Genomic DNA, 27683 nt, shown 5'->3' with positions numbered 1-27683 from the left:
TCTCCATTGCTGAAGTTTCTGAGAGAGCCAGGTCGACAACAGCATGGTATTAACCCGGTATTACCATTAGCTGGTCCCAAAGGCTCCCTTCTTTCCAGGATTTAACCATTTCTGGGCACAAGCATATGAAAACCCTTGTAGCACAGGCCTGGCTGTCTTTATGGCCTGCAAATAAGCAAATGTAGAACCGGACAAGAGACTTAAAGGGTTAAATGGGTTTGTATGGTCCATGGGAGCACCACTGTCACCATCCTTACAGAGCCACACAAGTTGGTGCTGGGGATATCAAACCAGCTTCCCCCAGGAACTGACAGACGGAAACGTCCTAAGAAGGAAATGTTGGGGTAAAGCGAAACAGATGAAGCTCACGTGGGCAGCAGATCCCCTGCCATACTGGGGTGCTCAATGGGAGCCGGGGAAAAGACGAGACTGGTGAGGAAACCTCTCTGGAAACAAAATCAATTGGGGACAGTGAGAGGAAAATGTGCCAGGTGAGAAAGTGTTTATAGACACAAGGGCTGTGTAATTTGAATTTGTGAAATAATTTCTGTTGCCTCAGTGGAGGGGCAGTGATGGCTGATGGCTCTGCTTTAGTTGCATGCATTGGATGAGCAGAGCTCATGCAGAGATGGGTGATGGATGCTCAGGGACCTGGCTAATGACAAGCAGCACGTTAAGCACCCTTCACTCTCACTAATTGGAGGAGGGCTCAAAAGCACCTCCGAGCTGGCAGCTCCAAAGTAATAAGAGCCACAAAACTTAAACAAAAAGTTAAGTCCAGGGGATGTCACTGGGAAACTGCTGGTGGTGGATCTTTCTCTGCCCAGGTAAAGCTGCTGAGCACAAGGTGCCCCTGGGATTAGGTCTGACCAGATGAAGGTGACAGCTTTTGCCACCACAGCTGACCTTGGTATCATCACATGGTCCACAGGGCTGGTACAGCACAGGACAGGAGGATGCAGAACACCACAGCTGCCTGCTCAGCCCTCTTCATCAGTCAAGGACTGAAGCTGCAGAAGGGCAGCAGTAAAAGATTAGGTATAAATTCTTCACAGATTTAGTTTTATGTGTAATTTTTGCCCCATAGTTGCCTGCAGGATAAGATGGGCTGTGATACTGTGTTCTAGGGACAGCCCTGTGGCACAGCACAGCTTCCCATGTGGCATGTGGGGTCCTGTGGGGAAGGAAGCTCCCAAGTCCTCTCTGTATGAGCCATCACAATGTTACACCCGTGCTGTGAGCAGGATGCAGTGTTGGACAGACCCCAGATTTACAGCACCAACAAAGCACAGAGCTCACGTAGGACATGGTGAGCAACAGCCCTGTGCCCGGCACCCCACCTTCCCTGACATCAATTATCTGCAGCAGCAAAACCCAGGAGACTACTTAATAATCCCAAATAATCCCACACAAAAATTTACAACAATCAGATAATTTACCTGGTAGAAGCTCTTGAGGACAAAGGAATTTCCTCAAATAACTACATTCACAGAAACCTCTGTCCTTGAATGAGGAGTTTCCAGATGCAGCCTACCTTGCCAAGTCCCTAGAGCAAGGCCAAGGGAACTGGGATCTCCTGCACAGGCTGCAGGTTGACTGTTTCTGCCACAGCTGGGCAGAGGGAACACGGGCAGGATAACCTTACAGGCAATAAGCAAACCCAGGGCCAAGAGGCATCTGGGCTGGAGCACCTCTAATCCTGTGCAGAGTTTGGTCACCCCTTCAGTTGCCCATGGAGGAGCCTCCCAGTTCCTCACTGTTGGCTCCACTGAAGGGCACCTGACACTCAGAAGTTTTCACAAGGATCAGGCCACAATGATCCCTGGAGCTGGGGAGTCCTGTGGTGCCCCAGACGTGTCCAAGCATCCCACCTGAGTTCAGAGTGCTCTTCAGATCTCACTCTGAACCTCACTCTGCCCTAATTCACTCCGCCACACCAGTTTGGAAGATGTTGAATTCCGCCTTGATGACACGGTTAATTACTCAAGGCTGCTCACAGGCTTCACAGCGGCTTTAAAATCTGATCCCCCCCCTTCCAGCTGCCTGCAGACTGTGTTTCAGAGGGGCATAGGTGTGCTGGAAGGGAAGGGAAGGGAAGGGAAGGGAAGGGAAGGGAAGGGAAGGGAAGGGAAGGGAAGGGAAGGGAAGGGAAGGGAAGGGAAGGGAAGGGAAGGGAAGGGAAGGGAAGGGAAGAAATGCTGAAGCATCAGAAGAACTCCCTCTCCTTCCTGCTGTGTTGGATCTGCCTGGAACGATGGCTGAAGCTGGTGGAAAAGGACTGCAAGGGCTGCTCCATCCTCTAGTTTGTGTCACCACAGGCATTTGGCTGTTGAGCTCTGCTTCTTACCCGCTTTGCAATGTGGCAGGGGCAGGATCTGGTGGCTGGACCTACATGTCCCCCTTGACCAGGCAGCTTGGGGGCCACTGCCCCCCATCAAGTGCTCCCAAGCAAATCGCCCCAAAAGCCCTTTGCAAATATAACTGATGCTTTTGCAGGACTTCAGCCTGCGTCTCAATTTCCTGGCTCTTATCTCTGAAATGGCCCTGACTCCTTCAATGCTGAAGGGGAGCCATAACAGCCAAGGGGCTTGTGCACAGGGAAGGCCACCAACACAAGAAGCAGGGGTGCATCTGCTCTTGGGATGTAACATCATGAGCAACAAGGGCTGGTAAATGTCCATGCAGTGTGTCTGCAGACCCATGGCCAAGCCTTGCTGGGTGCTGGGTAACAAGTAGTTCTCCCTGCATCTGGCACTGGGCCATAGGTCCATGGATGCCCAGCTATAGAAAATATCCCCTTCAAAGGTGTGAGATGGTTGATGCAGGCAGGGATGGCTTTAGCCAAAGCATTCTCCAAAGGAATTGACCTTCACTTCAAGCAGAGCTAATCTTTCCCAAATCAAATGGCTTTTGTGATATTCCTGAATCACCTTAAGGGGTTTTTTTTGAGCAGAGAGACAGATACATTAGGTTTTGCTCTAAAGGACATGATTTTATGTCACCTCTGGTACTTACTCCTTATGCCCTCTTTGAACCCCAGGCCAGGGACCATATGCATCTCCAGACCCTGAAATGGTTCTGCACTATGTCTGGTTCCCAGACACAGGACTTCTGTACTGGGGTATGTGCACAAACCCCCTGGCCCATATGGAGGAAGCAAATGAGCAGAGGCTGAGCAGCCCAACAGCCCTGTCACACACAAACTCCAGTCTGAAGTGACAGACTGGCAGTTTCTGATTGTGCATGGGGCGAGTATGCTCAAGGATGCTTGAGCTGACCTGACTGCCAGGTGCAGCATGCCTGGGCTATCTGTGACCTGTGCTATGGCCAGGACACAGTCTGTTCATGCAGATGACTCCAGCACAGTAACTCCAATGGTTTTGCCCGGGTTTTTATCAGCATAAGCAAACTCTATTGAAATCTGCATCTACAGAAGAAGCATGCAGTAAAACCAGCACCATCTGCCGGTGTACATCTTAACATATCTCATTTATGGTCCATTCAGAAACTATCTTTAGTGTCCACTGTGAAGTCTGCAGGACAGTTTCTGGACAGCTTCTGGACAAATGTACCATTCTGCCTCGCTTTACAAATGGATCATCAAAGAGGGATGGGACAACTGAAGCTCCTGGTCTTTACTTCCTCCTGACCTTCATTTGTAAAGCCAGGATGGGCATCAGACAGAGCACCTCGGTGGCAATGAGAGCCAAGCTTTCCCTCCAGCCTGGACCTGGTGCTGTGTGGCCATCCATTGGCATGGGAAGATGCCCAGCAGAAAGGAGCTGAGGGATCCCTATGCTAGGACAAACAGCACAGCCTGGCAAGACTATTCTTTGTGCAGAAACTCCAGAGCTCCAACAAAGCTACCAGATTGTAAGGTGACTACAGGTTGGAGTGCCAGGTGGTACATTAAGGAGCAGTCACCATGAGGCCCTGTAAGTTTAAGGTGGAATATTGGGATGGTGCAGCCTTGACAGTGGAGGAATGTCTGGCCATGGAAAGTGCTGTGGCTCAAGTAGGCAGAGCCATGGCTGATCTCATCTTGTGTTGATCATCAATGTGGTGCTGGGAAGGGACCTCTGGAGACCCCTTATATAACCTCCAGTGGCCCCTTTCCATCAAAACTTTTGCAATTCTGTAACAAAGGTGTTACAATGTCTTTCAAATGATACTTGCCATGTGAATCTCGCAAGGGAATTTGCTTGTGCCTTGCTTTGCCCGTCCCTTAACCTCTAGCCAGCCCATTTTACATGTACAGCAAAGAGCCACTCCTTTTGGGACCAACTGAGCAAAAAGTGGTTGATCTGCAAATAGGGTGTTCTGGTTTCCTGTTCATAAAGTACCAGTTAATTCCACATTAACAGGCATTCTTCACTCTGTGGCTGAAGTGCTGCTCTGGAGATAGAGTGAAGATATAGCACAGGATGATGTTGATTGGCCAAAGGTTGCCTGGTGCAGGATGAACACACCAGGTATAGGCAAGGCTGGTAGCTAGAGGAGGAGCAGGTAGGACTAGGGCAAGGGGGAGGCACTGGAGAGGAATATCTCACATGTGCTGGCCCTCTATAAGCAGAAAGGATCTGAACCTGGGAGGAGAGACAAAACATACATATGAGATCTCAGCAGTGTCCACCAGTGCCATCCATGGGTAAGGAGCCAGACTGAGGAAGGAGAAAGGATGGAGGGTGGAGATGTGGGTTGGAGCAAGAAACGATAAAGGGGAATGCTGTGGAGAAGACCTGCTTCACTGGGAAGAGCACAGTATACTGGTCTGTGTAGGGGACTTGGAAGAGCCCAGGAATGGAGTGGTACAGCTTTGTGACGGAGCCATGTCCCTTGGGCATGCTTAATCTACAAGTGTGCAGTGAGGTGCATGCAGAGGACACCAGCACTACACAGTGGTGCTGCCCAGCAGATCTCCATGACCAGTGGAAGAGCTGTACAGCTCTGGGAAGAGCATCTGGGGAAAGCCAGGAGGCATTAAGAGAACATGCCAGCCAGACAGCAGAGGACATCAGTGCCAGATGGTGCTGTACAGGCCAGGACTTCAGCACAGGGCTGTGCCAGATTCCCAAAGGGCCTGGCAAGCAGTATGGCTGCATGAGGACTCCCCTGTACTCAAGTTCATCAGTCTGAGTCTCAGCAGAGTTAATTATCTTCAACAGTGTTTCTTCTGGTGCCACACCATCTCTGCATCAGCAGGGAGGATGGAGCTAGCTCTGCTCCCCTTCCACAGCATTCCCACCTTTCCAGGCAGAACAGCAGGCATTGCACTGCGTGTCACCAAAGCAAGGGTGCTGCTGGACCAGGGTGCTGAGGTGGAGGAGTGACTGTGGCTACTGTTCAAAGCCCTCAACACTGTGTGACCAGGAATAGGCATCCCAAGGAGGTGTGGTTGTGAGGAATTCCAATGGAAAACCCACCTCGGCAGGCTTGGCTCACCATTAACTGGTGCTAGACCCGAACCTTGCCGGGCCCAAACCTTGCCGGTTGCTCCGCGTCAACTTTCTCCCTGGAGAGGTGGGTCACCCATCCCGAGCCCTGAGCCTGCTCCCAGCCCATCTCTTGGAGCACACCTCTGGGGAGCGGCATTCCCTCCTTCCGGGCCTGCGGTCGCTCCCGCGCTATTCATCGCACCTCGAGGACTTCGGCGGGCAGGGGCAGCAGCGCCTGCGGGGAGCGCGGCGCGGGGACGGGGCAGACGTAGCCCCACAGCAGGGCCGAGCGGTCGCGGCGCGGACAGACCGTGACGCGGGCAGCTCGCGGCGCAGCACGGGCGGCTCCCGGGGCGGGGCTCGGACCCGATTCACATCCGGGCAACGCTCGGCGGGCGCGGACGTGGAGCACGCGGGCGGGGCGGCGGCGCGCGGGGGCGGCGGCGCGGCCAATCAGCGCCGCGCTCTCATCGGTGCAAACAGGAGCACAATGGAGCGAGCGGCGGGCGCGCTGCAGCCAAGCTTGGCGCGAGCGCCGCGCGGCTGACGGGCCGGCCCGCCAATGGGCGGCGGCGCGCGGCTCTGGCCGGCCAATGGGCGCGCTGCGGGGGTGGGCCCGGGCGAGGTTAGGGTGTCCTTGCAGGGTGCTGGGCTAAACTTCACCAAATAAAAGCTGTTTGTGTTGGGGTGGCTGCGGAGCCATTTTGGGTAAGTTCTGTTCCGAACTTTGGCTTCGTCCGCCCGGCGGGGTCAGGGCGGCGGCGGGGCTGCGCCAGGGCGGCGCTATGAATGAGCGCGGCGGCGGCGCGGGCCGCGGGGCGGGCGGGGGCCGGGGAGGCCGCCGGCCCTGTTATGGCTCCGGCCGCGGGGAGGGGCGGCGGTGCCCCCGGGTCTCTCCGCGCCGCCCTCCCCCGCCCCTCGGGCCGCGGCAGGGCGGGGGGGGGTGCCGCGGCTCCTCTCGCTGGCCCTGCCGTTCGCCCCCGAACGAGCCTCGCCGGCTCCGGGCTGGAAGCGCCGGGTCGGGCGCCCCCGGCAGCGGCGGCGGGTCCCGGGGCGTGCGGGGCCGGAGGCGGGGCGGGCTCCCCACGGCGCTGCGCGGAGGCTCCTCCCGGCTGGGGAGGGGGAAGCGGGCCCCCCCAGGTGCGGGGTGCCGGAGCCCGCCCGCGGGGTGCAGTTCTCCGCGACACCTCGACTGCGGTGCTCAAGAATATAAATAATTAAGTCTTTAAACTTGGCGGTCGGGGGGAAGTGGGTCCCTTTGCGTGCTGGAGGCCCGCTGGGGGGATGCGGTGGAAAGGCCGCTCCCACCGCGCCGGGCCGCGGGCTCGTCCCTATCACCGCGGTTCCATCCCGCTGCGCGCGAAGCAGAGGCGGATCAGTTTTGACATCGCAGCCATGTCACAACAGAGGCATCGCAGTCACGGCGGAGCCGCGTCTCGCCGCAGTCATCGCGCCCGCTGCGTGTCGGTGGCCGCGGCGTGGGGTTCCCCTGTGCTCGCCAGTGGTGTTCACTGGCGATGGAGGTGGATTTTAGCCTTGATCAGTGAGGTTTGTAGGATGGAGGCTGTGAGAGACACGCACGCAAACAATACGGGAGGAGGAAGCGAAATCGTCAGCTCGGGTTGCTGCTGCGGGGGTGCATCCGCCTGAGAGCGGGTCTCCCTCTGGTTATCAATTTGCCTGCTGACAACTATGCTGAACTCGTAGTGAAGTCGGGGACCGCGGGGCCAGGCAGGCTGCCTCAGCACATCCAGAGCTGGTTCTGCCTGGTCTGCTATTGGCCTTTGATATGGTAGAGTATTTTGGTAATTTTGCTATGCAAAATGCTTGCTTTGTTTCTTCAGGGAGTCGAGATGCTTCTACCCAAAAGCCCAATCTTTTTTCTTGTTTACGTGCTGCTCAGGAAATGCAGCAAATGTTGGGGTTAGAGAATGAGGGGAGACGGATGGAGTTGGGTGGCTGTGCTTGTGCAGTGTCCGATTGCACTGGGCAGAAGCCTCCGGCACCCCTCAGCTGGCACGGGGCTCCTGGGGGGTAGACAGATGCCGTTGTCTTGTTAGATGTTTATCCCTGGCCCCTTCATTCGCAGAGTATCTTTTTAAGTGCTATGGAGTCAGTTGGATTAGAATGTTGCTGGAGGAGAGGAAACTGAGCTCTCAGTGTTTTCTCTGCTGTGAAGTGTTGCTGTTGCTTTTGGGCCCTGTTCGGGTGATGGTATGGGAAGAGGTGCTATCTTGCTTCTTGCCCATTGTTTACCTCCTTCATGCAGGAACTCTGCTGTGCTTCTTTGCAGAGAAATTGTAGTTTGGGTCAAACTGTTGAAGTATGAAGCAATAACAGAGTATTTTGCTCTAGGAGTAAATTCTTCTTGGAGTAAATAAGTTGTTTCTCTCTGAAGGCTTTTTGGCTTTGAGCTGGGTTGGTTTTGGTTTAGGGCTGCTCCTGTGTTCCTTTCCTGAAAATTGCTTCCTCTTTCACTACAAAGTACAAATTGGTCTTTGGGAATGCTAATTCAGCCCATGTCTCTGAATTGGTACAGGTGCCTGTTCTTGCAGGCTCTTCAGGGGTGCTGGACACACTGCTGCACTGCCTTTGCTGCAGAGACGGGCAGTGTGACAGCAGTGGGGTGAAGCTCATTGGATGTTGCCCCTCAAGTGTTCAAGCTGAAAAACACAGTAACTAGGAGAGCATGATCCTGTCAAAATGTGTGTGCCCTGTGCAGCAGAACTGAAAGTATATGTTTTTATTCTTCAGATGAAAGCTGAAATCAAGGAGAGGACTTTGAGAATTAATGATCTTGGTTTGTTTGCACTTTGATGAAGTTTGAAGCCCACCCTGCAGCCATGGCTGTTTATTCCTGCCTGTTCCTTTATTCTCATTCTTCCCAGCAGAAACACAGGCTGCTCTGTCCCTGAGGAGGCAGTTGCAGCCCCTTGCTGCAGGCCAGTATGGATATCCTGTGTGAATCTGACACTAAGGCAGCTCTTGCAGTGTTTATGCAGCTGTGAATAATGCACATCTCTCATGGAAGATGCTGTCAGTGGCCTTGTTACTGTGTTCTGAGCGCTGCTGTCTAGTTTAGTAGTGTATGCCTTTTTAATGGCTTGAGTTTACCTCTTCCTCCATTGTTCTGCGTGGTGGCCTTAGGGGACCATGCTGCTTGTCTTCGAGGTGTTCTAATGTTAGACTCAGGGGTCAGTGCTGTGGGTCTTTTTGGGGTCTGTTGATTTCTATACGCTTGGTGGATGAGGCTCTCGTAGGAGCATCTAGTTTCCTGACTGCTTTTTACTGCATTTCTTCAGCTGGAAGTAAATCTCTGCCCCCTCTCCATCCCAAAAGTATAATCACAATAATTTTTAAGATCTAGTCTTCCTTTAGTGATCTTTAATATTTTATCAAGAGTTTCTCCAAACACATAAACTTCTACAGGTGGATAATATAAAGAGTTTCACTGTAGTGGTTTGTGTTATTTCAAGAGGTGTTTGTACAAGCACGTGAACTTGTTTTTGTGAGCTGGTTGACTTTGTGAGACTTGTTTTTTGTAAAGCTGCCAGAGCAGGCCTTTGTGTTTTGCGGTGTTGTCCTGGCCTGTCAGGGCTTTGTGCAGATAAGAGCTGATACTGTCCTCATCAGTACGCAGGAGAAGCTTACACTCGCTAAGGGGGAAGAGCTGATCAGCCTTGTGCTGAGAGTGTGCCCTTGGTGTGGGAGTGCAGGCTCCTGTGTTGGATCTGGAAAGCAGGCATGCGGGAGGAGACTGCTCTGAGGTCGTCTTAAAGAGACATGGTCAAGCTCAGTGGTTGGATGTCTCACTGGGCCTTGGGGTGCTTGAGAGGGCTTGTTTCATTGCTCCTGCAAGTAGCAGTGAATGCATTTCTCCTTGCTCATCTCCAGTTTCCTGCTTGGGACAGTGGAGTCAGCCTCTGGTGTTGGTGGTCCTACCCTGCTCTGTGAAAGACAGGTGCTGTCAAGGGGAGAGAAGACGGTCAGGATGAAGGGTCGGTATGCAGTGGGGCAGCAATGTTTGCTGCGGCGGAGTGTCAGTGACATGCAGGATTTGTGTGGCGGGTTCTCAGCACCCTAAAAACCCAAGAAAACAGAATTACCCTTGACTGTGGGAGGGGTGTCAGTGCCTGTGTTGCCAAGTGTGGTGATGGTGGGACCAAAATCCTCTAAGGAAGTGTTGGGCTCTGTGCAGCACTGTATGGTGAGTGCCACGCTGGACAATGCCTGTCCCAGCCTCCAGCTCCTGGTGGAATAACAGAGCTAGGGAAAGCTGACCAACTGGTAGCAAGAAGGGAAAAATATGGTTCTCTGGGTGTCAGCTTGTGACATGAGGAGACTCTGATTTTGTTCCTAGTATCTCAGGCTGGTGCAATATATCTTCTGTGTGATACGACAATGCCTTCAACTTTCCCTTATATGGGAAAATCTGGGATGCAGCCTAGCAATCCGCCAATATGTGGCTAATAATTTTTGGCATTGTTATGTTGTATGTGTCCGGTCAGCCTAAGAATTAGGATATACCTGAGACACTGTGTCTGGGCTTTAAAATGTAAGGCCAGTCCCTGGCAGATATCTGGGGAAAGGTTATGACTGTGCTCTAGGGAATGCCTGAGTACAGCTGGCTCTTTTGGAAGTCAGCTAAAAGCTGGGAGAGTTTGTGCCTGAGTATAGAGCTCCTGCTCTGTGCTGCCCTTGGGCCCAGTGCTTAGAGAGGTGCTGCGTTGTGTTAGCACTAGGTGGGGGTCACAGGAGCTTTTGACCCATCCTTTGTTGTGAGGATCTTCTCTCTGGAGGAAATAGTCTTGAGGTGAAGGAGTGCATGCTGTTTCCATACTGCAGCCTGTTGTCTCCAAGGCATTCTCAGCCTGTAGTGAGAATAAATCTTGCTCTAACAGGAGCAAAACACTCTTTTTCAGTCCAGAAAAGAAAATGAGAAACAGGGGAACCAAGTCTCAGTCCCTCTTAGCTTTTTGTGTGGGTGCTGGAAATGCACTTGCAGAGGCGTGTTGGGAATGGTTCAAGAAGTGTGGGTGTTACTGTGAGGGTGAGATGTTGGCTTGGCCATAGGGTGCCCATCATACTTTCCGGCCCTGGTTTCCCCTTGAGGGATGCTGCTTCATTCTATTATGAATGTCTGTGCTCTGAGGTACAGCATGCCTTCTGCAGGCACACCTTTTCCCAAACTTTATGCTAGCTGTTCTGGAGGGGGGGAGTGTTTTGCTGTGGTGTTTGGGAATTTTTTGGTTAGTGTTTTTTCTAGTAAGATTAAGTTTAGATCTCTTCTGGTGAAGCTTCCTGACATTTGTCTGGTTCTCACTGCCATTTATCTTAGTTGTGATGGGAAGTCTGGGTTGAAATGCAGGTAATTCGTTGTTTCCTTTTGGGGTGACTGTGCTGAAAGCAGGGAAAAGTTATGCTTGTCAGTGTCAATTTTCAGAGTATTTTCTAAATGTTTCTATAAAAGTGTGGAGCCCTGCTTTGTATTAGAGTAGGAGACTGTATCAGGGGTCAGGCTGGTGTTATTCTAGGCCCCTGGGCTGGCTGCATGTCCTGTTAAGGGGCCTGTTGTTGCAAGGGAGGGACAGGTAGTGGATGGGCAAGGTTGTTTCATTCACTGTCTGAGGCGGTCCTAACTTACTTGTTTGAATTACAGCCTGGGAGCTCTGGCACAGGAAAAGAGGTAGGAAGGGCGTAGGCATGTGTGGGGTCTCCAGCCAAAAGCCTGTGCAAAAGGCCTGGTGGCAGAGGCAGTGTCCCTGAGACTGTCAGCGGACCTGTGTGGAGAAAGAACTTTAACTTTCAGTGTTAAAACCCCCTGGGATAGAAGACCTCCACCTCTTACCCCGGGAGATACCTCATTTGCATTTCTTTGGAGGCAGAAGCAGGACTTTAGCTAATTGAGGGATTTTAGCTACCAGCCCCCTCCCCCACTCGGCAGCCACTGCTGGGAGTTGTGCTCAGTCTCTATTGCACTGGAAATAGGTATTTGTTTTGTGGATGTAGTTTCATTTTGCACTTCAGCTTACTTGTGGCTGCCTTGGAAGGTGAATTCCAGCACTAACAATTAGCTACATGCAGGAAGGCGTGTGCTGCAAAGTTACAGGGGACTTCCACTTCTTTGACATATAGGTAGGTGAAATATTGGTACTTTAAGAAACATTAATGCCTTGTTATATATGTGCATCGAGGCAGAATTAAAGTTAGTCCTAGATACGAGAATAAACATTAGTGCTTTGCTATAGACGTGCTGTGAAAGCTGCTATTTTTGTGTGAGCCACTGCCTTGAGTTCTCTAGGTCTTGTGCACAGAGCATGTTTAACCCTCAATCTTCCATCTGCTTTGGCTGAACTTAGAATATACTTCCGATAAAATGAAGTTTAAGTGTTCAATGTTTTTTAATTGCGGCTCTGAAAAGAGCCATTTTTGCTGACTTCTTTAAATGTCTGATGCATTCTTGCTGTACCCTGTGCTTGCTTAGCTTTGGAAGAAGTGCGGTGGGGTGTTCGAATGCACAGCCCATTGCTCCTATTTGTATGCGTCTCTGCTTGTTGCTTTAGGGCAAGCAAAGCCCTGTTTCTCAGTGATCTTTCTCAGTCCCTGCAGGGTGCCCCTCACCAGAGTATCTGAGCCTTTCCCGGCATGCACTTTGGTGCATACATAAAAGCAGGTTTCTCTCCTCCACCGCAGACAGCAGAGACTGTGCCGTGTTTGCTGCGCAGTGATGTTGCGGGGAGGCTGGCTGAAGCAAGACTTGTGCTTTCTCTGAAGGTGCTGAGGTTTGTGGTTGCAGATTGGTGGGCCAGTCACAGTGACTTCTCCACCTCCTTGCTCTGGAAGGTGAGAGTTTCTGTCAGAGAATAAAGTTGCTGGTTTGGAGTTAGGCCAGTCCCACATTGTGCTTTGAGTGTGAGGACCAGGGTCCTGAATCCTGAAGGCTAAGGAAGGAGTGTGTCACTGCGGGCACAGGCTCCTTGAGGCTTCGGCAGTTGCAGTTTCAATTCAGAGCCCCCTTCAGGGGGTCTGAATTGAGGTGTGACTCTGCAGGTTGTAGGACCTATATGTTTGAATATGTACAGCTGTGCCCACATCTGACAGGTCATGCTGTGTGTGGAAATGTGGTTATCTGCAGATACTGCTCTCTGGTTTCTAGACAGGCTCTCCATTGGCTGCTCTGCTGAATGGAGCATGGCATTAGGGCTGAGGACACTGTTCTTAAACCCTTTCCTGGATCCAGCTCTACTTCCTGCTCTTTCTGTCACCTTTAGCTGCAAGAGAGAAACAGACACAAAACAGAAGTGGATTTCTGGACCTTGTTGCATGGTTATTCCTCCAGAGATGCCTGCTGAAGGAAAGGTTTGGAATATGAGTGGCTTATCCAAGTACAGAGGGAGAGGAGGTGTGGAAACCACGTTGGTTTGAACTTTGGACAGGTATGTGCAATAAGAGTAGGCTAGGACACGCGTCTGTGGGAACTGTGCTCTCCTGCTCTGTCCAGGGTTGGCTTACCTGGCTTCCACGTTACTACATGTCAGAGGAGACTAATGTCTACAGACCTGCCAAGCAAACCACGAGTTTCTTGATAGCTTGATGCAGCTGATGCCATGTGCTTGCCCTCTGGCTGGCTCACCCTTTGATGATGGTGCTGGTTGGCCAGGAGTGTCCAGGGCATCTTCTGTATCTCTACCCTGAATGAATGCAGCTTGAGTCAGGAGAGATCCACAGCAGCTCTGCCTCTGTGCTGTTGGAAGAATCTTGGTGTGCTTTGGGGTTCCACCTCTCTTTGGAAAAAGGGATTCTGAAAAGATGGGACTCTGCAGCCAGCATTAAGGGCAGAGGCTTGGCATCCTGTGCCAGGAACCCCTTCTGCCCATGCGTTCCCTACTTGTGCAGCTGTGGCTCTCCAGCCTGGCAAGTTTGATGGTCTCTTTGGTGTTCCCTGAGCTGGTCTCTGACTAAAGGGCTTTATGAGCTGAGGCAAGAAGGGGCTACTCTTCCGTATGTGCCTTTGGTAGCATTTTACATGCAGTGTGTCTGGGCAGGCCTTTGTGTGCTCACCATTTAAAAGGGATGGCCAAGCATTGCCTACAGCTGAGGACCTGGCATCACTGAACCCCAAACATTTGCACAAGAGGAATTGAAGAATTTCTCTTCAGCACTGCTCTCAGCCTTCCACACTTTAGTCTTTTTTGGGATGATGTAAAAGACGAATGCAAGAAAACAGCAATGAGTGAGAAGAATGCCTCATTACAGATGGCATCTGAGCTCTGGAGACTGTTCTCTCGAAGTACCTTCTCAGGTGTGGACAACACCAGATTTTGTCTGTTGCTATTTTGGAGCGAGGTTTGCTAGATTTTTTAGTATATACAGGCAGAACAGATGCCGTGAGGTGTGGGACCTCCCTACAGCATCCAAAAACTCTCAGACCATGGTTATTTGGGGTGTTATCTTCCTGGGTGCTGAGGAACAGCTTGGCTCCCCCAGTACCTGGCCCTGCTGCAGGCAGGGGTCTGCCAGCCAACCTTTCTGGGGTCTGCCAGCCCTGCCCTGGAGGGGGTGGCCTGGGTTTGCAGCACTAGCAGGACAGGTACAGCCTGTGTGAGTGCAGGAGCGCTTCTCCAACAGGGCAGCATAAGTCAAGGGGCCTCTAAGCTGGTGTTGGAGTTGTCCTGTGTTTGGAGAGTGAGCAGTGAAGTGAAATGTCCTTCTGCTCCTGGAGATGCCTTTTATGGTCCCTAGCCTTCACTGTGTGTGAGAGTACAGACCAGGCTGAGCTTCCTTAATCACCTGTTTTTTGAGATCCCTAGGACCTGGATGCAGTGCCCAAAGAAGAGTTGCTCGCTTACCACACACTAAGATGTACCTTGGGATCAGCCTTCGATGCCCACTGTGCTCACAAGCTGTGGTCTGAGATGTGGCCATGGAAGGCAAAGCCAGGCTGGCCCTGAGCTCCCTTCAGGCACTGTGCACCCCTTGCCACTCTGCCACCTGTGCACAGATGAGGCATTTGGCAAAGCAGTGGTGTTCTTCCTGTGAGGGCCTGGAAATGTTTAAAATGCTAACTCTGTTCCTGTGGCCCAGCTGCTGGTGACTTGGCCACATTTCATTCAGCTCCCTGAATGTGTTTCCTTGGGCACATTCCCGTGGGCTACTCATTAGATGAAGCAGGAGGTTTGCAGGAGGCACCAACTTTTTCTTTCACCCTTTTTCTTTGCAGTGGTTATAGCAGGAGAACAATGGGGAATACCTTAGTCAGCAGATAACAGGAGCAAACAGGGATGTGGGGACATCAGGTGAATGACTGGCAGAGGTAAGAGTGCTCCACTGTGGAAGTCTGTGGCAGGGAACTTCAGCTGGAGAAGACTGACAGAAATTTCTGAAGAAATGATTTTCAGCACAACTGGATTTTGCAGTGGGGTCTCCATCACTATATAGGGCTGTGGCCAGTGTTGCTGTGCCTCCTCAGCATGGAATCTGCTCAGGTTGTCAGATGTATCTTTCATATGTGTCTACAGCCAAGTCTTGAGGTGCATTGCATTGGTTCACTTTCTCAGTAGCCCCGATGTCTATGTTGATTTTTTGTCTCTATTCTAGCGTTAGAAAATAGAGGCAAAAAGGGTTATGATTACCTCTGAGGAGCCGTTTGCAGTGTGGTAAAGCTGTTTTCTGACAGCTGGAGTTTGCTGTACAGGATATTAACAGCTAAAGGGGAAGATCTGTACTTTCAAGAATGCCATCTGCCTTGGGATAGTATGAGTTTGGTGAAGTTTGGTGTAGCGTTCTCAAACCTTATAAAATGTTCTTTGAATTGGCTAGTTGTCAAGGCCTGCTGGTTGGGCTGGCTTTTGTACACCTTTCTTAGTGATAAAGATTAAGTTATGTGCCTGGTAGCTTCTTTGTAGGGACAGTGGCCTTGGAGATGGACTCGGACAGCTAAATGAAGCTTTGGGCACTTGTGTGTGAGACATAAAAGGCAGCAGGAAAATGTGCAGAGTGCACAGGGCACTGTTTTTTGCTGAAACCAGTATATCCCTCCTGGTAGCTGGAGAGCAGCTGGATGTTTTGCCCTGATGCAAGAAGTATGAAGCAGCTTCACAGTAACCCATGTGCTCCCTTGAGCCCAGTAGTTCATCAGAGCTTTTTTCTTACACTACTGGGAAGTCTGGCTCCTCATGACTGCTGCTCCCAGAAGCCAGCAGGAGTTAAAGCCTACAATTCTCTCTCTACCCAGGGGTATTACCCAGGCACTTCAGGAAAGAGAGCTTGCTTTCAGCACTGAGTACGTTTTCAGAGCTTCTTTGGCCATTTCTATCTAAAATGTAGCTAGGATTGTGTTGTCACTCTGACCAGAGGCTTTCCATGGCCTCCTTGGCAGCTGAAGCACACCTGCCTTGTGGAGGAGCAGATTGGGTGGACTGTCCCAAGCTAAGAGGAGTTGCCCACCAGGTGTATTTTTGGTTGCCAGCAAGATGGTCATACCACTGCACTGAGCAGCTGTGAGCAGTGAGCTTCTGACTCCCGCAGGCCAAGAGAGGGGTTGTGAGCTGGCTACATCTGGCCTGTAGCAGGGTGCTAGAGGGGTGGGAGAGCTGTGCAGGATGGTGTGGAAGTGACCCTTGGCTATAGGCTTTATTGGCTTCTGGGGCTTGGGACCCACATGTAGCATGTGGATACCGATATTACATTTTTCTTATTTTAAAGTAGGAAATAAGGTGCTGGGAGTGTGGTGGAAGAAGTGGGAAGTCTTTATAGCCACCGTCCTTATTTGTTCCCTGGACAGTCCATTCATATCCTTTCTTGTTGTCTTGCTGGTCAACGTGCTGGGGCTGGTGAATAAAGAGAAAGGAAGATTAGGCACTGGTGATGGAGGAATGGCTTTTTAAGATTTGGCAGACCATTAATTGGGCAGTTGATCTTGGCTGTGTGGTGGCCTGGATTGGATGCCACACTGGAGCATGTTTGTGTTTAATGGGTAGCAGAGGTCTGAAAAGTGGTGCATCAGTGATGTGCAATGGGCTTTGCTAATGTGTTAGGACCTTGAGCTGAGGATGCTCTTGACAAGGCACGTGAATCATGCTGGTAGGGATACTGCTCTACAGGGAGCCACTATGGACCACTGTGGTGTGCAGGAGTGCTGCATGTGTTCCTGCACACCAGTGCATGTGAAATCGTGCCTCTTGGCACTGAGGGTCATCAAGTGCCTCTGTCCCTGTGGGAGCCTGGCCTGCTAGGTGCCAGCTATGAGTGTGGGCAACCTTGGCCTGTCTCCTTTCTCCCTTGACTGTGTAGGTTCTGCACTGTAGAGATTTGGTTTAGTTTTCCTCCGGTTTTTTGGGGGGTTTTTTTGCCTTGCTGATGTTGAAGATTAAAATCCACTGCCTGTGGCTTATGAACAACTGTTTGGAGTCAAACTCTTGGCCAGCAGATCAGAAGGCAACAGACACAGTAGGTTTGAGAAATCCTTTTTGGTCCTGGTAACTCCTGCATATCAGGGTAGCAGGATGATGGCATGAAAAAGGGCACACAGCTGATGCTGGGTGCATCCCCATGATTGGGAAGGGGGTACAGCTGATGCAGGGTGCATCCTCTCTGCAGATAGCCATCCTGCAACTCCTGTGCCACTTGGGAGTAGTGTGTCCCTTCATTTTGGGCTGTTCCTGAAGGTGATGAGGGAAATACGTTTTATGGTGAGCTCAGATGTGATTTCCCTGTCTTTAGCAGCAACCTGGAGTGCACGTTGAATGGCCAGGCATAGCTTTGTGTTCACGATGTCCCTTCACTGAACAAACTGAAGTGGGTTTAGCCATTGTGCTGCTTTCTCTTCCCTTGTGCTGTTGGTCCCTGCTCACTGCTGTGCTCTGGACTCCAAGTGAGCCCTCGGTTCTCAGCCCTCTGGCACTGTGCAGCTTCTGAAGGCCACTGTGATTATGGTCTTGGGTTAGGAGCTGCATTTGAAAACCCTCCAAAAAGGAATTATTGCTGGTTCTGCCACGTGAGCTTGTCATGAGGGTCATGAAGTGCAGCTGACTGAAGCTAAATTACTGGGGGCTGTATCCAGCTTGTGTGTGCGTTCTTGCTTGTTGGGTACCAACAGAGCATCCTCTGTGGACAGGCAATGGCATGAGCCCAGGTGTTTCCCCAGGGTCTCTGATATGGCTGTTGCTGTGGGCCTGAGAGCTTGGGAGCACAGTGTTGATGTTGAACAGGCTTTTTGGAGGGAATGCTATGTAGCATCACCATATTCCTTTTCCAAGGGAGCAAGTGGCAAGGAGGTTGTGGTGATTTATTGCCTGCCTGTCAAAGTCTTGTTGCCTGTTTACCTGTTGGGTGGCGATGCTGGATGCCCTGGGAAGGTACTGCCTTTGGGCTCCCCTGACCCCTCAGAGAAAACAGCTCATTCCCCATACCCCCTTCTTTTTTTAAAGATTAAAATATTTTGAGAACAGAAAATTGCTTGCAGCATGGCTGTGTCCCTTGGGGCTGGCTGTTGGTGTGATGCTCTGCATGTTCTGGACATGTGTACCTGCCTGATGTGTGTTTGCTCCCTTACTTTGGCTTGTTTGGGCCTCTGTGTAATCCTTTTTCCCCTTGCTTCTTTCATCCTGCTGTGTGTCCTGCTCAGGAGTGTGGGGCCTGTGCCCTCTTCCCCCATGGTGCCATAGAGTGTTACAGCAGCTCTGATATGAAGACCACTCGGCTGCTTGGCGAAGCCTCTCGTGATGGGATGCTGAGGGAGTCTTGTTTTCTGTAGCTGTGTGAGCAGAGCTGGGAAGCTGTTTCTCCACAGCCTCTGTTTGAGAAGGAGAATATATGCTGTGCTGCTTCACAGAGAGCTTGCAGACTCCACAGCCCCCTGCATTGCTGCTGCTGCTCCTCTCTTGCTAAACTACTGGTTATTTTTAACTTGGAAAAATTACAAGTCGAGATTGGCATTCTCTACCCCCAGTGGAGGGCTGGAGGCAGGATGTGGGGGAGGCACTGCAGAGGCTGGGAATGTGGCTCTCTGCTCCAGCAGGCTGGCTTCCAGGGGCTTGTACCCCCCGCAGCCCTGTGCCTGCCGGGCTGCACAAGGCTGTGCAGTGAGGCTGCCTTCTCACTCGGCACAGATGGAGCTTCAGCCTGGATTCCCATGGCGAAGGCAAGAGCAGCTGCAGACACATAAACAAATACCGCTGCAGCAGGCTGTGGGGAGAGAGCGGTGCTCTGCCTGCCAGGCTGCTTGCGTGACAGCCTGCGGACAGGTAGCTGTTGATAAGGACTGGGTACTTCCTTCAGAGAGTATCCTGCAGAGATGCTCTTGGGTGATGGAGTGTGCTGTGAAGGAGCAGCTAGCCAGGTTGCTGTTTTGCCTGCTGGAGGAGGCTTTGCTGAACCGTGCAGCCCTCCCTAATTCAACTTGCAAAGAGCTGTTGGGGAGGAACCAGGAAGAGAAGTGTCAAATTTGCCTTGTGGTTCTCTTTCACCCCTTCCCTAGCTTGGCTTCTAGTGTTTTGCAGGCAGTTGTGTTGTCAGTGCACGTCTCTCCTCCCTGGAACTCCCCAAGTGATGGGTGCACCTCTCTAAATCTGCTACCAGGGAGATGTTTCTGCAGAACCTCTTTTCCATGCAGCCCTCAGGAATGTAGTTCCCTGAGTCCCTCTGGATTGCAGCAGACACTCAAGCTTCAAGCTCCACCAGCTCTGCTGGCTGAAACGTGCCTGTGCAACCCTGCTTAGGAGCAGGGATTGATAAGGTAGCAAGGCTCAAATAGCACCAGAGGACTGCAGATGTGTTTTTTTGCTGTTTGGTGTCAGAAAATACTGTGGGTTAAGCCAAGCAGAAGAGCAGTGCAGGTTCCAGGTTCAGCTCTTGGTGTGTCCCAGCCAGATCTGTGAGTCCTTTACTGCGGCTCACCTGCAATGTGGATGCATCAGGTGGGGAGGGTGGCTGATGCCTGGGCCCTGCTTGGTTGTCCTTGGGCTTGCTGTCTGCCTTACCAACTGCAAAGCTATTGAGGAGGTTCCTCTGATGTGGAGGTGCTGCCAGGGCCTGGGGCCTTCTGTTCCAGCCCACCTGGGAAAACCTGCCAGATCCTCTCAGTTCTGATTTGTCATCTGCTACTCCATAGCTCTATTAGTGATTGGCCAGAAGTAGCAGGGAAACACAGCAAACCTCTTGGCAAGCAGTGGCCAGCCTCTGTGTCTCTCAGCTGACTTCAGGCAGATGCAGGCACCCTTCTTGGCTCCTTTGGGAATTGATTCTCATTTGCTTGTCGAGGCTGGTCCCTTACACCCAGCGCTCTGATCCCATTTGGCATGACATGCTTTGGGTAGTGAGCTGGTGTGAGGCTCTCCAGGCTGTGGGATGGGGTACACTCTGAGATGCTGAGGCTGTTCCTCTGCCCTCAGGTCAGGACTCTGAGAGTTCCTGCCAGAGCAGCATTACTGATGTCTCAGCTCTACAAAGGCCCCATGTGATGCCTTACCCTGACAGAGAAATGACACCGCTCACGTCATCCCTGTATGGTAGGGAATGGCTCCTGGATACTTCCTTTCCTCAAGGCTATAGGGTTTGTTATCAGGCAGGAGACACTGCTCTGTGCTTGGGCCAAGGGCTATTCCTACAATGACAGCAGGTGGTGGAGAGCAGAGCAACTCTTGGGCAGCCTGGGTTGGAGTAGCACCTCTTTCCTAAGAAAGCTACTCTGCAGCTTATGTGAGGCAGTGGGGTGTCCCCACCACTCCACAATGGTGTGAACACACAAGGTCAGCTGCTGACACTGGCACAGGGATTGGTGTGTGGAGCAAAAGACAGACCAGGAGTCTTTACTTGGAAGACAGGCTTCTGAAAGCTCTCAGTTGCCCCGTTGCCTGGTGCTATTTGTTGCTGACTTGTGTCTGGCAGGGCTGAGCAGGGCCTTTTTGTTGTGTCTGTGGGACCTGCCTACAGTTCTTATTTCTAGGACTTCTTATCAGTCTGTACTGTGACTTCTGACAGTATTTGTCAGGGCAGGTTAGGACATCCTCAGGTACCAGAGCACCAAGGCAGTGCTGAGCCATCCAATTTCCCCTAGGCTAGCTGCCACCCATGAGCCTGGCTTGCTACTGGCCTGCAGGCCTGGGCAGCAGGTTTGGACCTGGCACCCCTGACAAATCTCTTTTCCTTCAAGCTGTGCCCAAGCACCGGGCGGATGCAGCGCTTCTTGAGGCTGCATCAGCAGAGCAGACCTGCTAGTCTGAAAGTCAGTAATTTCATAGCATGGCTATGCAATTCTTTATCTTCCTGCTTGTCCTTCAGGGCTGCATACAAAGTGCTGTGCCTGTTTGACATCTATATTTTCAAGAGATCCTTCTTGTCATCAGAACTACAGGAGGGAGTAGAGAGAAGGGCTCCATGATGCTGAGGAGGTGAGTGAGGCTTGCATCCCTCATCTTGAAGGAAGCGTCACCAGAAAGAAGTTCTGGTGATAGATGGAGATGCATCACTTCTTGATGCATCTATCTCAAAGGAGCTGCTACCTTGTCCTGGGCACCTCCCCTCCCTGAGCCTGCTTTATGTGTGCCAGGTGCTGCTCTTGCATCTGGGAAGGGGAAACCCTCTGGCTGCAGGGAGCTGGAAGACAAGGTCATTCTGGAGAGTGCACATCTTCAGTGGGCTAGTGCTAGGTAGTTTGGGAGATCAGTGAGAATGTGTGGAGCTAGGTGTACTGTATTAGAGCACTTCTCTGGTTTGTAGTAATCAGAGGGATCTCCAGCCTGAAGTGTGGGGCTCTTGTTACTCTTGAATGTCACTGATGAGCTACCAAGGGGTGCTTCCATTCTGCCACGTAGGAAAAGTAACTGGAAAAGCTGCTGATGTCGAAAACAAAGAATCATAAAATAGGTTGGAAAGAATCTTTGGTTATCTAGTTCCAACCTCTCTGCCGTGGGTAGGGACACCTTCCACTAAGTGCACTTTTAGCTCAGGGTGGACAGCTGAGGCATGGACCCCAGTCTCTATTTGCAGAGCATTGTTTATCTGTAGTGTTGTTATGTGGTCCTGGCTGGCAGCGTGCCCTTACTTTCCAGGAAAAGTATCTGCTGGAGGACCTTGTCACCTCAGCAGTGGTGCAAGGCAGATTGTCATCTCACTGGACGCAGCTTGCTCTGCTTCAGGGGATCAGGGGCTCTCACATTGAATGTCTGCCACAGGTATGGGCTGAAAATCAGAATTGAAGTGTATTGAGCAGAGTCTCCTCTGAAGGTACTCAAAACCTCCCTGGACACAATCCTATGAGACCTGCTCAAGGTGCAACCTGCTTCATCAGGGGATTTGGACGAGATCATCTCAAGAGATCCCTTTTGAATTCCAGCCATTCTGGGATTCTGTGTAGTAGTGTGTATCTGCTTACAAGTTTGCAGTGTCCAGGGCTGTTTGCTGGTTTTGTTGTTTGATGCAGCAGCTTTGGTGGGACTTGACTGCAAAACTCCTATTTAGCAAGGGCAAAGGAAGAGTGCAGGTTTTCCAAATGGGTTATCGCTAGTGTTTTTGGCACATCGGTGGACATGCCCACAGAGGCCTGTGGGTGCCCCTTGTCTTTCCAGAGGTGGCTTGTGAGCTTTGCTTCTTTTTGCATCCCAGGTCCTGTTGTGCTTAGAGAAAGCTACATGCCCCTTTTTGTCTTTCTGAAGGGGGTCATTAAGGACCTGGGGTGTTGATTTTTGTTTCAACTGTGCTTGTTTCCTAGCCGCAGCTTATTTCCGCAGATAAAATTGGTGCTTTTTCCCCTTTGAAGAAGGCTGCCACCTGCCTCTTCCAGGCAACTGAACATGGCACTGTGCTGCAGGAATGTGCTCTAGTAAAGTAAAAAAAAATTGCTGCTGTGCTGAATAAGGTGTGTTCTCAGGTTAATGCCATTAGTTTCTGCAGATGCTGAGGCCTCTGCTTTGTCTGGGTGTGTGGCCCTTTTGCCTGTTGGTGGCAAGCCTATGGACGTGACCTGGGGGGACAGACAGGGTTGTGCTCATGTTGCCCCAGGGCAGCTCTGGGGCTGAGCTGGCCTGGGGGAGAGCCTGAGCTGCAGCCAAGGCATATCGACATGTACACCTGTGCTGTGGGTTGTTGGACCTGGGGGCACCTGAACTATCAGAGAAGAGAAGGGAGGCCAGGGCTTGAAGATAATACGGACCCTGGAAGTAAAGACAAAACAAAATTAGGACTGCATTCAGAGCTGCTGACTCCCACCTTCCTCACTATGCTGCAGATGAGATTTCCCTTCAGGAAAGGAAAGTTACACTGTGAATAAAACTTCCTTTCTGAAGTGCCTTGATGTGTCTGTGACTGAGGGCCTGTTGGAACATCTTGAGACAAAGAATGCTTGAAGGGATACTGGTGGAAGTCTGCAATGGGAGAATGCTGGAGATTGCACTCAGAGATTGAACTTTGTGTGTCTGAAGTCATCTGTGGGCCCAGTCCTTGGCAGTGGTTCTTTGGGGATCTTGGGAGCACATGCAGGTTTTGGAGAGAGGGAAGGGCTGAGACAAGTCTGGATGTGTCCCCAGGGGAAAGATGGGATAACCCCTGACTTGGCCGTGTGCCTTACTGGTTTTGGGGGCTGTTTTGATGGTTTCCTGTGAATCACAGAATCAGAGTAGTTTGGAAAAGGCCCTTAAGATCATTGAGCCCAACTGTAAACATTACACTGCCAGGGCCACCACTCAACTATGTCCCCAGGTGCAAAAGCCACATGTCTTTTAAATTCTTTCAGGGATGGTGACTCCAGCACTGCCCTGGGCAGCCTGTGCTAGTGCTTGACAACCCTTTTGGTGAAGAATTTTTCCTTAATCTCTAACCTAAACTTCTGGTGCAACTTGGGGCCGTTTGTTCATATCCTACTACTAGCTCCACACTCATGTCAGAGACCAGCAGAGAGTGAGAAGGTCCTCCCTGAGCCTCCATTTCTCCAAGCTGATCTCTCCCAGCTTCCTCAGCCATTCCTCATCAGGCTTGTGCTCCAGATCCTTCCCCAGCTCTATTGCCCTTCTCTGGATGTGTTCCCTTAAGGCCTTTCTTGTCACAAAGGGCCCAACCACTGAATCCAAGCTCCATCCCCCTGCATCATTTCCCCCAAAGTGGCCATCCTGTTGGGACCCTGAGAACTGGTCCTGTTTGACTGACCGTCACCTGTGTGTATGTGTTATATTACAAGGAGGAGCAACTTTTTGTCAGGTATTTTGGTGATCAATGGAATTACATTGGGGATGTAGCCTTTTTTGCAGATGCGCTGCAAAAACCAGATGTAGTTTTGAGATGTGAGAGCCCACCAGCGGAGTCTTCTAAAAGGCAAATAGAATGTAAACTGAGATGCATCCCCTTTCCTGCTCTTGGAATACATAACCTGTAGGCACTGTTCTCTTTGCCTGTTAACACATGCTATGTTTTTGGTTTGCTGGCTGTGGAGACTATTGGATTTGTGGACCAGTCTAATTGCAGCTCCTTTCCACAAGATACGTTTTAATGTAATTCAGTTTTAGGTGATGCTGGTGCACTTTATGATGAAATTCCTCTGTGCAGCTGGAATAATCCTTGTCTAGCTCTCACTGTGTGCCTCAGGCTGGCTCTTTTTAAGGTTTCAACAAGAATGGGATGTTGTTTTTGAGAAAGAGGTTACAGATTTTTGATCTTTTACCTGTCCTTGTGAAAATTCAGCCAGCCTCAGCACACCATCATCATCTGAAAACAAACATTTGATTTTTAAAACTTCTGTTTGTTGCTGTGCTCTATTGCCTTTGCACCTGAATGAAGGAGGGCAGGAGCCTGACACCAAGTTGGAGGTTAGAATTTTTTTTTTTTCCTCTCTTAGGGAATTTTCTCCGTTTATTGTCTAAGAGATAATAACGAGGATACTTAGGAGAGACAAAAGAAGTGGCCAAGATGGGGAGAGGGGTGCAGCTGCCTGTAGGGATTTTGCCTGGAAAGGCAGAGATATCAGAAGATTTTGGGTGAGGGGCTGGGCTCAGCTGCCCTCGGGATCAGATGGGCAGGCTGCTGTGGGGAGAATTTGCTGCCACTGCGGAGTTCTGTCCTGCGCTGCTTTCTGCTTACGGAGGGTGAGCTTCTGCTCACAAGGGCAGCTGTTGAACTGGGGCCTTTCAGCACCCGACCTCACTGGCACGGGGACCCCGGCCCCTTCCCATTCCCAGAGGGAGCGTCTCTGGCTGCTTGCGGGAGCTGCTTGCGGGAGCTGCTTGCGGGAGCTGCTTGCGGGAGCCCGCCTGCCTCTGCCCAGCCCCGCTGCTCGCTGCCGCTGCTGTGGGCTTTTGGTACACATTATCCGACAGCCCGTGCCTGCCGGGAGCCCCTGCTGCTTCTGCCACGCGTGGGGCTTAGTGCTACACTTGGATTCCATGCCTCCGGGGGTCTGCTCGCCTGTGCCGTTCCAGCCTGCTGCTCCGAGGTTCCTGCTGCAGTCCATTCAGCTTCCCGAGTGTCCTCGGGACCCGCTGCTTCCCGTGAGTTTCCCAAGGAAGCTCCTGCTCCATCCCTTCCGCCAGCCCGCCCGCCATTCCCGTGTGGAGAGAGGCGGCCGAGCTGGCGCCACAGCGCCCCCTGCAGCCGCGGGGGAATCATCGCACCCACCCTGCCCGGCCGGGAGCCACCAGCGCCCCTGCTGGCTGTGCCCGGAACTGCACCAAAGGGGAAGGTGCCTGCAGCCAGGAGAAGGCTGGGACTGGGTCTCTGCGTCCGTTCGTTGTTGCTGCCAGGGTTGTTGTTTGTTCGCCTTGTTACACACACACAAGTAAAGAGCTGCTATTACTTTTCCCACATCTTTGCTTTAAAGTCCCATAATATCAAGGTTATAAACATTCAGAGGGAAGGCAGTCATATTTTCCATTCCAAGGGAGGTTCCCACCTTAGACATCTGTCTTTCAAACCAAGACACACCACCACCGGCTTTGTGTTGCCTTAAATGGAGAAATGTCTTTTTCTGAAATGTTGTCCTCATTCTTCTCCTGAGCCTGAGACACGGACATGAGCCCAGGCATTGCACAGACATTGCACGGATAAAAGTTTCTCCCATCCCAAGTGTTTGGCAGCCACCTTCTAGCCCTACTCCAGTGGCAGCTCTCATCCCTCAGTCCTGTCTCTAGCCTTCCTTTTCTTGGGAGGGAATGGGTAAAGTAGGCAGATCTGAGGCTTTTTCTAGCATGGGTCTCTTACCATTTCCTTCTGGTGGCCACCTCCTGGCTCTTCCTGCAGCTCCAGGCTTTCTTTCAACCCTAGCTCTTCATTTCTGTGGAAGCTCTAGAGAAGGCTTCTGAGCCGTTTTCCAGCCCAAAGGTTTCTCTAAACCCCAGTATCTTTGCAGGCCCTCACTTTGCTTTGGCAGCCCATTGCCATCCATGTTTCAGTCGTATGTGAAAGCTTGTTCTGTCCATCAGTGTTACTCTGAACCTGAGTCTACAGCTGAACCTTTTGACAAGAACTGCTGTACAAAAGGTGATTCCTAGACAAGAGCTCCTGCCAAACTAAAATAATCTTCGGAGTACTCTTTCTAACCCTGTTCTAAATGCAACCCTAAGCTTTCACTTTCTGTCAGCCTTAGCTGTAGTTCTTGCTTTCAATCTGAGCCTTAGAGGTGGAAAGCCAGATTGAGTTCTTCCAGCCCATGTGTCTTGGCAGCCCTTTTCCTTCCACAGTCCCAAGTGCAGCTTTAGGCTTTGTCCCTCTCACAGCCCTAACCCTAATCCTGGCACTAGCACTCATTTCCACAGAACAGCTGAGAAGGCCATACAACCATTGCCTGGATGAAAACTGACCTAGCCCAGCTGTCCTGCCAGCTCCTGCTTGGCTTTTGGAGCCCTGGCTCAGCTGTAAGCTCTGGCTTTCACTCAAGCCTCTTATTTTTTATGAAGAACTGTGGGGAGGACTCCTAACCCATGGCTCACACCAAAGCTTTCGCTCATCCTAGGACTCTGGGCTGCTCTCACTTGTCTTTGGCAGCTGCTTTCCAGCTTTGCTCTGGCAGTAGCACCAGGCATTCTGCTTCTGAGCTGGACCCCATGTTTGCCCCTGGACTTTGAGGAAGGGATATAAGGAAGGGCCTGCAGCCATTTATTTCCTTTCAAAAGGTGTCTCACATGGGTCTCTTGGCAGTCCCTCTCCCCAGGTGCAGTGTAAGCTTTTCTTTCAGTCCAAACCCTGACCTGAGCTGTTTTCCAGCTGAACTGTAGGGGACCTTCTAAACCATTTCCCAGGCCAGCCTCTTTACCTTTTGCCATCCCTTTCCAGCCCCACATGAGTGCTAAACTCTGGACCCTGATGCTGGTTTTCCAGCAGAGCCTTAGCTAAGCTCCCCAGCCTTTTTCCTTATGAAGCCTTTTTCCCAGGTGAGGCCTCATGCAGTTACTTCTTTGCTCAGGTGAGCTCTGCTGCCTTTGCACCTCTGGGTTTTCTTTTTCTCAGCCATAGACCTGATTTTCCTGAGAAGTTGTAGAGAAGTTTTCCACCAATTGCCTAGACCAGTGTTTTCTCCCAGCCTAGAATTTTTGGAAGCTGCAATGTACTTTTGCAGCCCCACTCCAGCTCCAGACTTCATTTGTCTCATCATTATCCCAACTCTAATCTTACTGCCAAGGCCATTCTTCAGGAAGGTGTCTGCAAACTCTTTAGCAGCCCCTTCTTTCTTCTAGTGGGCACTTTCTGGCCCTTCTCAAGCTATGAATTTTGGCTTTCCTTCAGCCCTAATATTAATTTCACATCTGAAGCCCAGCCAAGGCTGGGCAGGGGAAGCTTCTCCCAGGCCAGGTATTCTGTGCCTTGGCAGTGCTGTTACAGCCCCACTCCCACAGCTGTTCTGTGCACATGGAGGACCTGTTCCCCAGGCTCGCCAGTGATGCAGAACAGGGTTGAGCTGGGGTTCCTTAAAATTTTATGTGCATGCTTCTGGATTTTGCTTTTCAAGTCAGAAAACTGCTGCTCCAAAGTCAGTCAGACAGGGATTGGGCAGCATTAACTCAACTTCTCTCCTTCCTTCTTGTTTGCTCCACAGGGGTGCCAGGCAGCCGTGCCTTTCGTCAGCAGGGCTGTTGAAGGATGTTAGCACAGACTGGCTGGTCTTCCCAGTTTTGCATTCAAGCTTCAGATTTGGATTCTGGCATTGCTACTAGCATGCAGCATTGGTGGGCAGGTTTTTTCCTGTGGAGCAGCTGTCTACAGAAGTTCAGTTACTAGTACTTGTTAGACCTTCCCTGGGGTATTTTCATTTTGAGTGTTTCCAAGGTGTCC

General features: G+C 51.4%; 1 protein-coding gene across 10 annotated transcripts in view; it reads left to right on the top strand.

Annotated features, from left to right (window-relative positions):
* The first annotated feature begins 6050 nt into the window (after nucleotides 1–6050).
* The window catches only part of CHD6 (chromodomain helicase DNA binding protein 6), a 91685-nt gene continuing 70052 nt past the window's right edge, over nucleotides 6051–27683 (top strand). For 4 of the 10 annotated variants that reach the window (XM_040080343.1, XM_040080340.1, XM_058422680.1 and 1 more), the window contains exon 1: nucleotides 9574–9642. In XM_040080343.1, the coding sequence (XP_039936277.1) occupies nucleotides 9589–9642 (54 nt within the window). In that variant the 5' untranslated portion in view covers nucleotides 9574–9588. Of the gene's footprint in view, nucleotides 6144–7105; nucleotides 7228–9571; nucleotides 9643–27683 lie in introns of those variants that run through there. The other 6 variants (XM_058422678.1, XM_040080331.2, XM_058422677.1 and 3 more) reach the window with 5 other exon arrangements.

Source organism: Hirundo rustica, chromosome 16 (assembly GCF_015227805.2).
Source record: "Hirundo rustica isolate bHirRus1 chromosome 16, bHirRus1.pri.v3, whole genome shotgun sequence".
Lineage (NCBI taxonomy): Eukaryota > Metazoa > Chordata > Aves > Passeriformes > Hirundinidae > Hirundo > Hirundo rustica.
This window is presented reverse-complemented; position numbering and strand designations above follow the sequence as displayed.